Source organism: Misgurnus anguillicaudatus, chromosome 20, assembly GCF_027580225.2.
Source record: "Misgurnus anguillicaudatus chromosome 20, ASM2758022v2, whole genome shotgun sequence".
Lineage (NCBI taxonomy): Eukaryota > Metazoa > Chordata > Actinopteri > Cypriniformes > Cobitidae > Misgurnus > Misgurnus anguillicaudatus.
Genome location: NC_073356.2, coordinates 24,428,345 through 24,445,899, shown reverse-complemented (window position 1 = coordinate 24,445,899; position 17,555 = coordinate 24,428,345). Strand labels below are relative to the sequence as shown.

Genomic DNA, 17,555 nt, shown 5'->3' with positions numbered 1-17,555 from the left:
ACCCCTTAATGGCTTACTGTTGACTTTACATATTAAGTAGGGATGGGGAAAGTATTTTTACATAAAAGCACATTACAGATTTAATAGTTAATAAGCTGGATTTTATCCTTAAAGCCAGTCAGAAGTTTTGTTCACGATTGAATGCAGGGTTATCGCCAACACAAGCGAACGTCCCTAATCATCCGTCTCTGTTCTATTCATCTGTAAAACTCTCACTATCTGCCCTCTTTTGATTAAATGCCAAATGCCATTATTCTCTTCTCCAGTGATCAATACAGCCTCAGCAACCGGACTGTCTAAATAATGATAACAGTTCAATCTCCCTAAAGTGATTTAGACCTATTAAGTTGTCCTAGGGATGTCCTATGAACTTGTAAAAACGCAGAACAAAAGCTGCAACAGGGCTTGTCCTCTGATGCACGACTTCACGCAGGCTAATGACATCAAAGTATCGTGAGAATGAGTATAGGACATTGCTTACGAAACACGTATTGATAACACAATTGCAATCGAACTGTGCAGCGCCTTATGAACATGATAACTTTTACCTGTGATGGTATTGCTATACTAAGATTAACTTTGCTTTCTCTCTTCTTCTTAACCCCCGAATGTGGCCTCCAAAGTGAAAACATAAGGCACAAACATCACAAACTCACAACAGTGTTCGGTGTTTCAGTGAAAATGGGTTACAATGAGCACCATATGTGAAAGCGACAGTTACAATGAGCCAAATGTTTTTACAGCATTTATTAAACTCCGTTCAAGTTAGTTTACTGTGCATCGACTAAAGATTGAAGTTGAAAATGTTTAAAGGGGAGGTGTAAAGCTATTTCATGCATTCTGAAAATCTGACTTTTTCCATATTTAAGTGCTATAATTGGGTCCCCAGTGCTTCTATCAACCTAAAAAATGTGAAAAAGATTGACACGGTAAATTAATTTTGGTAAACCATTCTCTGCAAGCATGTGAAAAAATAGGTCATTGAAATTTGGCTCCCCTTGTGATGTCAGATGGGGATAATACCGCCCCTTAATCTGCACTATCCAGCCACGGGACTGTCATTTAGTGCAGAGCTCAGCTCATTTGAATTTTAAAGGATACACCCAAAAACAGCACATTTTTGCTTGCACTTACAAAGTGGCAATTTTAAAGAGCCACAGAGATCCAAAATCGAAAACGACCTGTATTGCAGGGTGTCATGTAGCTGTCCATCAATGTAAACAATGTGCAAAGTAGTTGAACCAAAAAGTGCACGATTAATAAAGTTAATGGCTTCTAAAGTAGGGAGTCGACTCTGAATCGCTGAAAAAGGTCTGTCATATGGATTGAATCTCATGCCTGGCTTTATCCACGTAATACCAAACTTTGCATAATAATCTCCCCATACAGCCTTGCCCGCGGGAGAAACGAAAACCATGACCTGCCCACAGCTAGTTAGTGTGTAAACATCATATTACGCTGTGTTTTCAGTTTGTGTTGTTTTCACTACCAAAGGATGAAGATATATGAATAGAATATGAAAGAATCAGTGGTTAAAATTACTTTTTCAATGAGTTATATACTAAACGTTTGGCCGTGAAGAATCAGTGGTTAAAATTACTTTTTCATGGAGAGATTTACTTAGACGTTTGGCTGTGTTGCACTATTGTTGGTCTGTGCCACTGATCTATGGTCTGTGCAGAGACTGTGTCAGTTGACCAATCAGAGCAGAGGGAAATGTAAGCTTGTTCAGCAGAGAACCCACCATTATGGAAACAATGGATATAGTTTGTTTATCCCGGGTAGGAGAGGCGTTGTGCGCGTGTTTGTTAAACGCTGAATTTAGTTGAAATGTGGTGGCCCCAACCGGGTCATGAGTCGCAGGCGGTAAGTAAAACTGCACCAAATGTCTGTGTTTTGTTGGCAATCTACGCGTAAACCCATATAGACCGTTTCATCAGACGCACGTGCGGTGACGTGATTACTTCCGGTTTCAGTTTTTTTTAAGGTCTGACTAGTTGTTAAACTCTTGAACAAATACCTTGTCGATAATAACAAATGTTTTGCTTTCTTAGGTAATCTACATGTTGTTTATTTTGCTTGTTATAAAAATAGACTAAGTTTAAAGTACTTTGTTGTTATTTATTCTTAGCGGAGTTTACCGGAAGTTACGTGTTGACCACGAAAGTCGCATGTTTATGTTGTTACTGCTGTCTATAATATGTTATAGTAGATTGGATCTTAGCTCAGTATGTAGAGCATTGTGTAAAAACATAATGGGATCACATGAAAGATTTAGCATTTTAAAGATCTTACAGCAAAGACTCATTATCAAATAAAATGGGATCTTTTAAAATTCTGCACTATTTCAAGACTACTAATCCATATAGCGACTTGACATCTGTCTGTACCCGTTTTTTCATATTTCATGCTTTTAGTGAACCATCATTTAAGAGTTTGCCAATTATATAATTTTTTGTTATGGAAAGTCAATGAAAAATCTAAAGTTTAAGAACTGAGAGTTTTGGATCCCTATGCGTTAAACTTGTTTATTTCTGTGAATTGTGTATGAACATGACTGCCATTTTTCATTTTCACTTGCACCAAAGCACCTGTTTTACTTAATTAACTGTTTGGCACCAAAGTCGCATTTCAAGTGTCCCACAAGCATTCTTCATCAATGCAAATGAGATAATTTTGCAGCATTTCCTGGCTTGTTAGATGAAACTCTACAGTATATAAAGCTATGTAGGGAAGTTCTTGGCAGACGCTGTCAGGCTCCGTGATGGTTTGAGGGGCTAGTAGTGTATTTGCCAGATGTGTGTGTGTGTGTATGTGAGAGAGAATAAAAGGTCCCCTCAGGACTCATAAACGCAGCTGCAGTTAAACTATGTGAAGTATGCGACAGTATTACCTGAGGAGTTTCCTTCACCGAGTGAAGTTATGCTCGTTCACTGTGAGAGTTTTGTCAGAGAAAGTGAGGTTAATTTCCATCTTTAAAGGCCCTAGAGCCTCGCTGTCTCTCATCTTACCTGTCTCGTCCCTCTCTCACCCCTCCTGTCATTCCCCCTGTTGCTGAAGCAGTAATTAGCCGGGCTTTTGGTTCACATGTAAAAGGGACAGATCCCAAGTGTGACAGTGCCAGGTGGAGAGAGAGAGAGAGAGAGCTTGAAACTGAGTCCATTCATCAGGAATGAAGACTTGCACGCTAGTCCTGTGACCAAAGACGATGAGATTTATCTACCTCCATATCTTAAAGCCAATTCGGCTTTTGTTTGAGCCTCCAGCCATAGTTTGATGATTATTGTATCTGCATTGTTTAATGGATAACAGTCACAACAGGATATAAGAGAAGCCAAGTGTGAAGTGTGATTTCAGTCTAATCATAATGCTGCAGTCCAATACGCTGTTACATTTTTAAAACAATTTGCACAAGAATAAGTGGATCCAGGCCATGAACTTTGTTATTTGTACAGACACCTGGCTTAGATATTTCACAGGAATGAGATTTTAACAGTCTTAAAAAACAAAACGGCTGAAAGGGCAAATGCACATGATGCACAGGCTATATTATATGAATACCATGTGTCATTTTTTTATTTTATTTTAGCTATTCAAATGTTAAAGGAGAAGTTACCCGAAATATCATAATTTGCTTACCCTCATCCCATCCCAGATCTACACCCAGCATTGGGTCGAAAATTGGGTAAAATCCAACCACTGAGTTAAATTAATCCAGAAAATGAATGTTGACCCAAAACAATGTTGCATTTTTGCTTAAAACAACCCAGCAAAGGTTAAATTGCAACCCAGTGGATTGCATGTCCCGTTTTTAACCCATCACTTGTTTGAAAATAACCCATATATAAAGATCAACATGGTGAGGCTTCAAAAGGCACACACATGTACATCCATTAATTCATCATTATTTGTGCATCATCATTATTGAAAATCTTTGTATTTGTTTAGGTGCCACTCGCATAAAATGAAGACACCGGTCATGTGAGTGGCCTAGATAAACCTGTTTTATTCATAACTGATGTGGGTCATCCCCTCATGGTGCCTGTCATATTGACATCATATGACTTGCTGCAATGCCATCTTTGTATTTAAGGGCGCACTCACATTTTCGCACATTATCGCAACCAAACCGTGCCCAAAGTGTGTTTGACCCCATAAAGCCTGGTTCGATTGACTAATGTGATTGCTCTGAACCCTGCCCAGGGGCAGTTTGGTTAATCCGAGGGACAACCTTCCCATCTTTCTGATGAAGCCAATTCGGAAGTGACTTAAAGTGCAATTCATCGACTGGCCACTGGAGGCTGACTCCAAAAGGGAGTCAATTCTCATAGACCTGAATGTTAAAATGGCCAACTTTACAGCAGGAAATATGTGTTTTTGGTCTTTATAGCTAATTTTGCCCTTTTTGACAACTGTAGGGGGGTGTTTTTTTTGTAACTCATCCGTTTAAATTATATTAAGCCTTAAAGTTCTGCATAATTAAGGGCGTGGCCACTTGAGTGACGGGTGAACGGACACTGTTGTCACTAGAGTTGAGCTAGGCGGGCGTGGTTTCAGCAATCTTAGCTTCATCCATGTCCCGCCTCTTTACCCATTTTCGGTTTTCCACGAATGATGCGTGGCGAAGCTTGGCCAAGGTGGCGACGGCAGGCACCGCCAACTTTAAGCTTAAAGGCTCTCTAAGCGAATAATGTCTGACGTCACTTCCTGTTGATGTTTGAACTGTTTTCAAACAAACGGAGCTTAGCTAACGCCTCCCCCTCCCTCTCCCGTCCGTGCTTTCATGAACGCGCCCAACCCCCACTCCCAAATCCTTCTTGTCGTTTATTGGTTGGAACACTTTGTTATGTTTTGTTGTGCTAGGTTTGGCCACTATGTTGATATTGCCGTTTGTAGAGCCTGAGCTGTCTACAGAGATCGCGTTTTTTTACAGTTTGATCAGCGGACAGGCAGCAAGCAGATAGTGAGGAGATGTTTGCTGTATGTAACAAAAAAAATGTTATGGTCTAAAACGCGTCAATTCGCTAAGAGCGCCTTTAAAAAAAGCTCTTTACAGACCTATGGGTGACGTCACAAACACTAAATCCATATTTTTACAGTCTATGAGTTAATCGCGCCCTTGCCGGCTTGCAGAGGTGTGCTCGGGCGCAGTTCACTTGGGCTCAGGAGTGGAATGTGTGATTGCAAATTGCGCGGTTCAAAAGAAGAGACGTCAATTGCGCAACCACTTACCTTCATCTGCTTTCATAAAAACTTTCTGAAGCATGCAGCAGGGTAACGTGAATGTCTGAGCTGCACATGCGACAGATCAACCAAGCAATATCACGTTGGTTTCCAGTGTTAAGAAACTTTCCAGCGCTTTACTTCCAGTTTTTTTTTAAACAACCGCATCCTAATGATGAAAACATGCCTGGGATTGGATCGGTCAAAATACAGTGTGAATGCGTGTTTCTGGGGGAGTAAGGAGGGGGGACTCCTCTCGGGCATGGTTCGGTTGAGTTGGGTATAATATGAGCGTGCCCTAACTCACTCCTTTAATGTATTTACTGTTTTTTGCAGACATAGGCATGACCTTATATTGGACTGCACGTCTATCCCTCACAGCTTATTTTTCAGTTTAATAATAAACCCAATCGACCATAGCTGCGGTCCATAACATCCTTGGGTTGTTTTGTTCTTTGCCATTTAACGCAGGCAAAAGTAAGATTTTGCTGTGTGACCTGTGAGAACCGGCTACATTTTGCGAATCCTTATCTTGCTGAGACAGCTGTCACCCAATGACCCGCTGTTCCCGCTAAACAACTTCTAAAATGTTTTTATTGGACAGTTACTTGTTTAGAATGGCGTCTTTCCCATTTCCTCCAATTTGTAACTTTCTTCTCATTATTTTTTCCCATCTTGTTTCTATCCGCTTCTCTCCATCCTCTCTTCTCAGTGTTTATATTTCAGACGTTGACTCATGTTCTCAGCGAGATACTCGTGGCAGTGATTCAGGATGAATGCACGCTGAGTTTCTGTTCCTCATTGAGGCGTTTTAGCCAAAGGCTGCCAAATGAAGGGATGGTTTGGACATTTACCAACATACTAAAATACCTTAACCCCATCACCTCAACCTACACGCCTCATACATATTGCGATTTTCTGCCTCTAATGTTGCGTGACTAAAGAGGCTCCATCTGTGCTCATGGCAACTAGATACACCATTTAAAACAAACAGTACAGATAGCAGCAAATGTGAGAGTCTGAGTTGATCAGACATGAAAAGGGGGTTTTCGTCCGTGCCTGTGGTTTTGTTCTAAATTTCTTTCATGCCTTACAAATATCTTATTTTTTGGACTCTCGGAAATAAAAATACAAAAGCTGTCACTGGGGTGATACCATTTCAAAAAGTACACCATTGTATCTAAATGATACATATTAGGACCTTTTGTAAAGCTTTTGTACCTTTTTTCTGACAGTGGAGCCTTCTTTTCTAGTTCAGCTTTCTTTTCTTCTTTTTTTATTTGAGCAGTAACCATTCTGCACAAAAGGAGTGGGCCGAAGCAAAAGAGCTTATAAGCGCCCTACCCCAAAATTAATAAAAATGTCTAATTTCACAATAGTACAAAAAAACAATACAAAAAACAAAGAGTTAAGCATGCTTTCAAGCATATTTGATCATCACTGTATAAAAAAGGTTGATTTATGAAAATACACACTACAGTCCTTAATCATATTTTCATTGTGTCTTTCAGTGGCGGCTCGTGACTGCTCATCAGAGGATGCGCTAATTCAAAATAAGTGTTCAGATTGTCACGTGTGTGTGGTTCCCTTTTCCAGAATGTGTGTCCTGCGTGTCGAGAGATCCTGTGTGCGTCACGTGTTTTGTCAAAATAAGTGCCTGCTGCACGCGCGTCAAAACCGTTTATGATAAAAGAGACGCTCACGTTCCCAAAATACACGCTAGACACTTCCTTAACACTAAACTTTGATTACGCATGAGATTATGCGAGTATCTGGAGTATCTCTTTTATCATAAACCCTTTAGACACGTCTGCAGCAGGCACTTATTTTGGTATGACACGTGATGCACACACGATCTCTCAAAGCGCAAAAAACATATTTTGAAATTACGAACCACACACATGACAAGCTACATACATATTGTGACGAACTTCGCATCGTGTGCTTTAAAAAAAGAAGTCACCAGCCGCCACTGGTGTCTTTGCTGCGTCTGTGTTACTTGAGCATCTCGCTCTGTAGCAGCCACACTTGATTCTGAGGAACTACTTTGTTTGGCGGAAGGGTAATATTTGTACTGATATAATTACAACTTATTTGTGTTTTATTTCATGAAATCTTGCTATGTATATGAAGTTACCGTTTTATAAAGCAATAAGCACCGCGAAGCAGTGGTGTTACACTGCATTTTATAACAGCTAAGGTTCAGCTAAGGCAGTGCTTCTCAAATAGTGGGGCGGGACCCCCAGGGGGGGCTCGAAGCGACACCAGGGGGGGGGGGGGCGCAAGAGACCCCAGGGAAAATACTTTTTCAGGAAGTGATTTTTTTGCACCGTCACTCGGATGGGATTAGTTTAACAGGGGTAGATGGCGTAATGTAATTTTACCACAGGACGTCGGTAATATTAATGATCAATTCGGACGGGATTAGAAATCTCTTTAAAACATTCAGAAGTGGGAGGGGTAATTCGTTTGCGCAGCGCGTCACCTCTCGTCTTCACGTGCACGTTACCTTGCTTCTTGATATCAAATGTGCAAACAACATGAAACAGACGAGGAAAACGCGAAACACTGTGATTAATTTCAGTTTGGGGTGAACGTCAGTTTCATAAACAGTTCCGTGCCTCTGAGAAGTAAATTTGACTTTTTTTTTAAAGTTTGTGTCGTGTTTTATTCAGAAACTGACTTGTAACTGACTTGTTTCTCCGTCTAGAACGCAAGTAAATGCTTCTTTAAGCGCTTTTATATTTAAAAGAAACCCGCAATTAAAAGGAAATGACGCGATTTACGTGTATATTTACAGCTGGTCTATTCGCACTGGATTAGTATTACCTGAGGTAATTTCTCCGGACCTTTTAACAGAAGGTAAAAGTCGCCGTAATCTTTACTGACATTGTCCGTAATGATTACCGACATGGAGCATTCGGACTGGACTAAAATCACTGAGAAGCTCTGATAAAAACTTGCTTTACCCCACATCCCTATGTAAAACTAATCCCGTCCGAATAGTACTTTAAATACATTACACCCCAATCACGCTGATAAGCCGCTTGAGTTTTTTATTATTATTTATTGATTATATTTAATTAAATTTTTCAGTATCAAATGGTCAGGATTGATTTTTTTTATTTCAGGCAAATTGATGCATTTTAAGTCTTTTCTGTTACAGACTAAAAAACAATGTTAATAAAGTTATTCTTTGTTGTAAGTTGATCGATATTTCTTTTTTTGTGTTTTCTTTAATGTTAACAAGGATACAATGTTAGCAGATGTGTAATTTTATAGACAAATTATACTATTTACAGTCGTGGCGGAGAGTTGGGGGGGTGCGAAATGTTTACTTCTTCCTAGGGGGGGCGTGACAGAAAATAATTGAGAAGCACTGAGCTAAGGTATAACAGCTTCTTCTTTATACTTTTCAAAAATTGTTTGTTTGTATTTATATTTAAACAGGTTGATATTTGGACATCATTTCATCTCCCAGTTATTCCACAGTCGCACTGCATTAACTGTAAGGCTAAAATTTTTCAAGGTTGTACTATGGTTTGCGTCCTAAAGGGATAATGTCACAAAAAAACATTTTGGCATCATTACCTTATGTTGTTCCAAATGTGTAGGACTTAATGATTACAGAGTAATAATTTATTATTATGTGATTTTGATTATTTAAATAAAATAATAAAATAACACATTTAATCAAATTAATAATAATTTTCTAGCGCCATAGACGTCTGTATTTTGTGTGTGTGTGTGTGTGTGTGTTTGCAACATTGCCTTCTTTGTCTTGCAATTATTATATGTTTACTTGCTTTAAACAGCCTTCCCTGCAGTTTTCTAATAAACAGTAGCATTTAATTTTTCCTGTTTGTTCTCGCCTTTTAATTTCATTTAATATTTTTTTGCATAACCACATAAAATCTTAAGTGGTTTCGGGTCAGATAAATAGTTGGTTTGTCTGGCTTTTAGTGTTTTTTTAGCCACGTGCGGCTTTCCTCCCCGCAGGAGACACGCTGAGCTTTAAAAACTTGACCATTAAGGAAGCACATGAGCGAGTGACGGGAGATGAACATTCATGCTCGTAATGCGACATAATCACCTTGAATTGTGCTTAGCTGCATCTGAAAAATGTCCTCTTCTCTACAGATAATGACGCTCAGTCACGAAAAAACAACCAATTATTCATTTTCATCCTGGTGTAAATGCGTTCGTGGCATTTCTGCATCAGTACCCTATGGCACAGTGTGATATGGGACAATGGCTTTAGCTCGGGGTGCGCAAATGGCAGTTATTAACTGGTGCATTGATGGACAGTACTTGACTATAAGGGGAGATGATTAAAAATGACGGTGAGCTTCATCTGACCTTGACCATATTTTATCTAGTTTCCAGTCTATTTCATTTTGCTAATTACAATATATTCTCATTAAGTTCTTGTATTGTAGGATATTACAAAACTTATTACACGGGGGGTTTGATAATAGCCTCTTAAAAATGAAAAGATCAGTTATGATTTATAAGCCTATGTAGTTTTAGTAACTGTCTAATTTGTAATGTTTTTCCTTTTAATGACTGATCTGGTTTTATGGGCGTGTCTTTGTGCAGGTCGAGCTCTGATGAGGCTCACTGACAGAAAGTTGGAGCGGATGGGCATCATGCAGGAGAGTCAGAGGCAGTTCATCCTACAGCAGGTGCTTCAGCTTCGCGTCAGAGAAGAAGTACGCACCCTGCAGCTGCTCACACAAGGTACAACCACACACACCCAAACCTATACTAGTATACTTGTAAACATCATTACTGACCTTTATAGTATTGTTTAAGGTCAGTAAACAATACTATAAGGAGTTTTGTTGGTAAAGGCAGCGACTGCCATGGAGGATTCTCTTCATCTCTGTATGCAATATGTAGAGACTAAATGAAGGGATCGCCCCAGTGCTGACATGCATAAGAATGGACAGCACGTTGATGCAGACAGGAGGTTTAATCCTACAGCACTTGCAGTCGGAACCGTGATGGACATTACTTTTGAAAGAAATTATGAATGTCAGAGTTGTAGGTTTCAGCCTACGTCCACATGAAAGAACGCTGTGTACCAGCGGTTAAGCTGGCGGTTGCATTCAGCTCTAATTCCAGAAGAACATGGAAAATGACTTGATGGATTATAGGAATGTTCCAGGTTTAATACAGATCAAGGTTTAGCGGTCAGAAAACCATCCAAAAAATGTCTTATACTGATAGCTGGATCTGTGCAGTGCTCAGCAAAGCATCCTGTTATCATATTACAGTAACACTTACATAAAATGGTGCAGTTTGCAACACACAGGTTATGGGTTTAATCCACCATATTGATAAAAATGAATTTTAATCCTTTAACTGCCTGGGTTTCATATTCATAGCTGTGAATGATCAGAAATGTGTATTTTCCAGCAAATATATTCTGGCTACAGAAAAGGATGATCTAAAAACATTACCTTAGCTTTTTTACTTTTACCATAAATTGACAAAGTTTTAAAGTTTTTCATGGCAACAAGTTACATAATTTTGTAAAAGTTAGTGCTCTTACCGTGGGTTCACACCAGCCGCGTTTGAGCCATCAAATTTGCCGCCTAGTTTGCCGCTTGAACATTTTGAGTTTACTCGCTTCATACGCGTGTGAAATTCTAATCATTGAGACATTCACGTGGAAATTTGCGTCATGGGAGGGGCTTCTGCGACTCCATTCGCTTTCTGTAATCACATCACTACTAGAGCAAGCTCCCGATTGGTTAATGCGGCACGTTTTTCCGCCACAGTTCAAATTTTTCAACTCGTGCGTTTCCCGCAGCACAGCTCAATTAGCGGCATTCGAGTGAACTAGGTGCGCGAATGAGGCGGAATCGCCTCTACCGCGTAAACGCCTCATTCGCGCCGCGAGACCTCCAAATGCGCGTCAACGCATCTTCGCATTGACTTAACATTGAAATCACTCACGCTTGATGCCTCTACAGTGGCTGTTCTGAGCGCACCCTTACCGTGGGTTCACACCACCCGCGTTTAATGCGTCAAAATTGCGTCGACAACGTCTAGTTTGCCGCTTGAACATTTTGAGTTTACTCGCTTCATTCGGAAATTCGTGTCATGGGAGGGCCTTTCATAGGCTTCTGAGACTCCGCTCGCTTTCTGTAATCACGTCACTACTAGAGCAAGCTCCCGATTGGTTAATGCGGCACGTTTTTCCGCCAAAGTTCAAATTTTTCAACTCGTGCGTTTCCCGCAGCAACGCTCAATTAGCGGCATTCGAGTGAACTAGGTGCGCGAATAAGAATCGCGTCTACCGCGTAAACGCCTCATTCGTGCCACGAGACCTTCAGATGCGCATTAACGCATCTTCGCATTGACTTAACATTGAAATCACTCACGCTTGATGCCTCTACAGTGGCTGTTCTGAGCGCACCCTTACCGTGGGTTCACACCACCCGCGTTTAATGCGTCAAAATTGCGTCGACAACGTCTAGTTTGCCGCTTGAACATTTTGAGTTTACTCGCTTCATTCGGAAATTCGTGTCATGGGAGGGCCTTTCATAGGCTTCTGAGACTCCGCTCGCTTCCTGTAATCACGTCACTACTAGAGCAAGTTCCTGATTGGATAACGCGGCAGGTTTTTTCGACAAAGTTCAAATTTTTCAACTCGCGCGTTTCCAGCGGCAACGCTCAATTCGCACCATTCGCATGAACCAGACGCTCAAATGAGGCGGAATCGCGTTTAACGTGCCGCGCTAAACGCCTCATTCGCGCCACGTGACCTCCAGATGCGCGTCAATGCGTCTTTACATTGAATTAACATTGAAATCACTTGCGCTTGACGCCTCTACCGCGGCTGCTCTGAACGCAGCATTACAGTGTAATATGTCAAAAATGTCAAAAAAAATTTGCTTTCCTTGCAAAATTTCACCAAAAAACTGTTTACATGGCAGGAGTTATTTCTTTGTCTCTGACATCCATCTAAGAAGAAATGTTGTGACAAATGTGCTCAACCATTTGGTTGAGAGGTAGTTAAAGGGTTAACATATGTTTTGTAGCTCAAATGGTTGAGCATGGAAATACTGTAACAATGCTTGAGTTCCCTTGAATAAGAGCCGAAACTGCCCCAAAGAGAGGGAACTTTGCTGAAGGATTGTTTATCCTTCAAATCTAATGTAACTCATTTCAAATATAGGAAAGGTTATGTCACTGTACTGTATGTTCATTGACTGTCAGCACTTTCAGCTTTAGTTCTGTGCAAGCAGTCATGGTTTGTAGACGGTGTACAAGCAGACGCAGGCTGGTATCACCCATTAAATCTAGGTGAAGATTCAAAACTCTCCGTAAGTGCATCTGGAAAGGCCACTTGGATACACGCAGGCAGACATTAGCTGCTGTCTGCAGGGACTAACAGTTTTACTGTCTTCTGGCATTAGGGTATCATGTAGACAGACAATAATTAACCTTTAGGGCACGCTGGACCATGCAGGGAAAATAATTAGATTCTGGCCACTGTGAATGCCGGTGGGAAAGACTGTAGCATGAGACTTTATCAGTAACAGTAAAGCAGCCAGTAACAGTCACTCATTGTTCATACCCCATGTAGCTGTCCACATGGTGGGAATCACCGATTTGGCCTCTTCATACTATTAAGGACCGGGCCTGACACAGCACATGGTTTCTATCATTTAGTTCAGTGAATACAAGATACAGTATGTGACTTTAAAGGAAAAGTTAAATACTTAAAAACATAAACACTGTAATTATTTACTAATCCTAATGTAGTTTTAAAGCCATGGTGTTATTTCTGTGGAATACGAAGGCAGAAATAATTAAAAACCTGTATGCCTGTCTATCCATGTATCTATGTTTTCAGACTTGAAGTGATTTTGACAATACAAAAACCAAAATTAAAATGAAATCATCTATACAAAATGAAGCCCACTCATAGATACCAAACATGCAGAACAGATGGCCGCAAAGCAGCTCTACAATTGTTCGTGGGCATTGAGACTAATGAGAAATAATCATTCAGTCATAATTGCTTCTCATTAGTGTTTACATACTGCTTTTAGACCTGTATCTATGACTACCTCAGATGTTTCACTTCAAGGGAGATAAAAACCATCCACACAGTTTGATAAAAATAGATGTTCTGAAGATTTAGGTAGTTAATAGACTGGGTGCTTGAAACGGAAACTGTACTGCAGACAACAACTTTAACAAGTTTGTTTCCATTTTGTTTAAGTACTTGAAATGTTCAATACATTTATATTAATTCACAGGAGTTAGGGATGTGGTTGGGCATCGTTTCAAATTGATTGATTCCGATTCCAAATTCGATTCTGCTTATCGATTCTGATTCCTAATGCTGCGTTTACACCAGACGCGGAAGAGAAGGCAAGCGTGAGTAACTTCAATGTAAAGTCAATGTGAAGACGCGTTGACACGCGTCTGGAGGTCTCACGGCGCAGATAAGGCATTTAGCGCGGCGGCGTTAGACGCGTTTCCGCCTCATCCGCGCATCTAGTTTGCGTGAATGCCGCGAATTGACCGTCGTGTGCGGTACGCAGCCCCGCCCAGAGTCACTCATTCAACATAAAGGAACGCTTGATATTGTCTGTGAGCAGCCACCCGGAGCTATACGACGCAAGATCTTATTTCTATAGAGACAGGAATAAAAAGGACCTCGCTTGGAAGAGTGTCATTGAGGACATTGGGCAACCTGGTAAGTTGTAAATACACCTGGTAAGTACACAATACAATTTCACTTTTGAGTCACGTGACGTTTATCGCCGTTTATTTTCCCCCTATAGTAAGATGACCAAATACAAACCGGTAATTCTCGATAAATGCACAACATGTGCATCAACATTAGCCATCTTACAAAAAAACAACCGCATACACTTGCCCCTCCCACAAGAAGCGGATTTTGCCTCTGACGCGCGTCAAATGCTACTTCGCTCTAGACGCGCGAATGCATTCAAACTGTTCAAGCGGCAAACTAGTCGCTGCAGACGCGATTTTGATACCTCAAACACGGTTGGTGTAAACAAAGCATTACAATTTTTGGTTTTGATTCCAAAGGGGTTAAATGCAATAAAATTCCATCCTTATATTGAACACAAAAAAGGAGGCTACATAAGAACATGTTTAGGAGCTGCAAAACTTTTAAACAAACATAGCTAGGCTAGCTCAAAATTTTTTTAAAACAATTTTCCCTCGTAACATAACAACTACCTAAATGATGGCGACTCAACAACAGAAAATGCATGCAGCCCTTTCACTATAAATGAGTGCATTTACATGCAGTCTTACACTGATTATGCTTAATAAACTGATAATGTGTGGGGTCATGTAAACGCGTATAACGGTTTCCTTTTATCAGGGAAAGCCCATAAACGGCGTAAGCAAAAACCGATTGGCACAGGTAGTTTTTTGCTCATTACCCCGATTTTGCGTGGCATGTAAACACTTTAACTGGCTTTCTCGCAGTTTTGTTCATGTGCGCATGTCTACGTGTGTGAAAGATAAACGTCACACCAGGAAGTGAGCACAAAGTAATGCATAAAAGTCTCCGCTCATGCCAGTTGGCTTTTTGAACGACTATATGTACTATAGGCAGTGACGTCACTTCCTGCAAGAAACCTGACAAATCTCCAAATCCCATGTAAACGCAGTTTTCTGCACAGCCAGTTTATTGATTTGCATGTAAATGCATAAAAACTGGTTTCTTATATATTTTTGATAGTTATCCGATTATTTTGTGCATGTAAACGCATTCAGTGTTGTGATTGATCTGTTTTTTATTTGTTTATTTAACAATTGTCAGACAGTTTTTTTCCTATGTAAGCCTTCCTTTCGAAGCGAGAGAAAAGGGGGTCTCACATGTGCCGCTACTGTCAGCGACGACTAATAAAGTGCAGGGTGCATTCATTTAATTGGATACGATGAACCAAACGCAGATGCTTTGCCATATTGCTGGTGACACCCATCTTGCAACATAATAGTTTGTCACAAAAATTACACTTATCTTTGTCTTTTTCTGATTTTGCAAAATGCAGCCACACTTTACAGTGCCTTCCACCACAGTCCATCGTGCGAACTGACTTTTAGTATTCGGGGTACAGTCCTGCACAATGACATATTTTTGTCTTGGCGGGGTCATTTTTTAAGGTTGTCATGGAGGTTTAAAATTGGATACTGTCTATAAACCAAACATGTAGCAAGCTTAATAGCAGCCCAGTAAAGCTCATTTATCAAACTACAGAGACGAAAAGACCAATTTTAAGTGATTTGTCCACTTAAAAGTTACAGGAGTGCTATGAATGTCTTTGAATATCATGAAGGGTTGGACTGTAAAAGGAAGTTTTGTCTATAGTTTACTTTACTGTTGTGGAAAGTCTCGACTCAATTCTACAAGAATATAAGACAAAGGTGCCAAACAATAATTACTTTATTGCTCGAGATAGCAAAGTGAGATGGTCATGCACATCTGCAAGCACATCTGATCTTTTCAGTATCTGACTCTTTATTAGTTTGTGATTAGTACATGCCTTTACTCATCAGTAGTTGGTAGTATTAGTTTTGTTGAATTTAATTACCTTATAGTAAAACTATTGTCATTCAGTTTTTGTCATTCACAACAGTCAGGTGACTTTAAGCGACCCAGTTTTCATCGCTGGTCATAAATTTAACTAAACTGTTTTTGTGTGTGTCAATCACTGCAACAGCTAAGTAACTCGATCGATCCACTTGATCCCACTGTGCAACCCACGAGTTGTCCCGACCCACAGTTTAAAAAATCTCTGTTTCAGTGCACTGTAAAGTCTGGATCATGAAAGTGTAATATCTTCAGCATAGTAACTATAAGGATACAGAGGATTATGTTACTATATGTGTAATACTGGAATATCAATAGGAGTTTTACAAAGTATTACATTGTATTAAAGGCAAAAGCAATAACTGTCATATATAAATGCACAACCAAAAATAATGTCTGAACATGTGTGGTGTGAGTTTGTGTCAGTGTTTAAGCATGAGTTTTTGGCTGTTCATAATGCCAGATGTGCTAATAAATCTCAAAGACAGCGGCGGAGAGATCTGTTTTATAAAGTTGACTTTGTGTGTGTGTGTGTGTGTGTGAGCGCTCTGGGAAGAGGCTCAGTGGTCTTCTCTCATGGGGTCTTGGTAGGAAGAGGTGCAGATTGGTATCATTATCTTACAGCACTTCTAGGAATCCTTCCTCTCCTCCATAAGGTCAGATTAATTTCATTTTTTTAATTTCCTTCCCAGACGATCCCTGAAGATATGCTTTCTGAGCCATGTTTGGGAAGATGTGATTAAGTCTTGCTGAAAAAGTGGGTGCAAGCTAGGAAGCAATATATATTCTGATATCATTCCTACAAAAATTCCCGCCGTTTAATGGAGTCCTTAGTTCTGCTTGAGAAGCGTATTTAATCAGGCCGCAATCAGGACGACTTTGAGTTTGCACATTAGCGGCTCATTTTTACTGGAATGCAAAGGGTTTGGCATCATTAGAAAGGGAGATGACAGAATTTGTTATTAAAGTCATACAGAGAGACCCGAATGAGGACATGTGGCATGAACAGGCTTTTGAATTGGTGTCAATTTATAAGAACTGTCAGTTTTTTCCTATGGGAAAGGTGTGTGTGCTGGATTGAAAAAATGATAGGTCTCATCAAAATCCTTTACTTTTAAGGTAGGAGGTTTGTCTGTTGGATTGTAGAGAATTGTTTTACTTTAACGCCCATACTGTAAAAGCATTTACTGTCAGGTGGAAGTCAATATGAGAGTTGTTTGCTTTTTAACCTTGAAGATAATCAATGCAAACTATGTCGATACAAGGTTAAGTATTCAGAAACAACAAATGGACATTTATTGGCGACTAAGATGTGGTGAAAGACATCTAGATTCCAAAAATTTGGTCTTATTTGTAAATTAGGCATTAAGAGTCACCCTGGAATGTTAGTTTTGATTCTGTAAGCAACCCAAAAAGCTGATTGGATGTTTTTTTAATCAATCAAGCCAATACATACGCAGGATCAAGGAAGTTCACTGTAGCTATTTTCAGGCCTGTACAAGGGGCCGAGATGGTGCCAGGGGGCCTAGTTTTATGACATTTTATAAAATACAAATCATAAATTCTGTGTAATTAAAGGAACAGTATGTAAGAAATTTATATCAATTAATCATAAAATGTCCCTGATATGTCACTAGACATTAAGAAATCATTTTCATTTCAAATACTTATATCACTGACAACAGTGGTCCGCCAGGATATTGTCATTTAAAAAGTGGAGTTGCAGCCCTCAACT

General features: G+C 40.0%; 1 protein-coding gene across 3 annotated transcripts in view; it reads left to right on the top strand.

Annotated features, from left to right (window-relative positions):
• The window catches only part of samd12 (sterile alpha motif domain containing 12), a 119,633-nt gene that overhangs the window by 33,420 nt on the left and 68,658 nt on the right, over positions 1–17,555 (top strand). For 2 of the 3 annotated variants that reach the window (XM_055220304.2, XM_055220302.2), the window contains exon 4: positions 9,823–9,963. In XM_055220304.2, the coding sequence (XP_055076279.1) occupies positions 9,823–9,963 (141 nt within the window). Of the gene's footprint in view, positions 1–9,822; positions 9,964–10,038; positions 10,552–17,555 lie in introns of those variants that run through there. The other variant, XM_055220303.2, reaches the window with a different exon arrangement.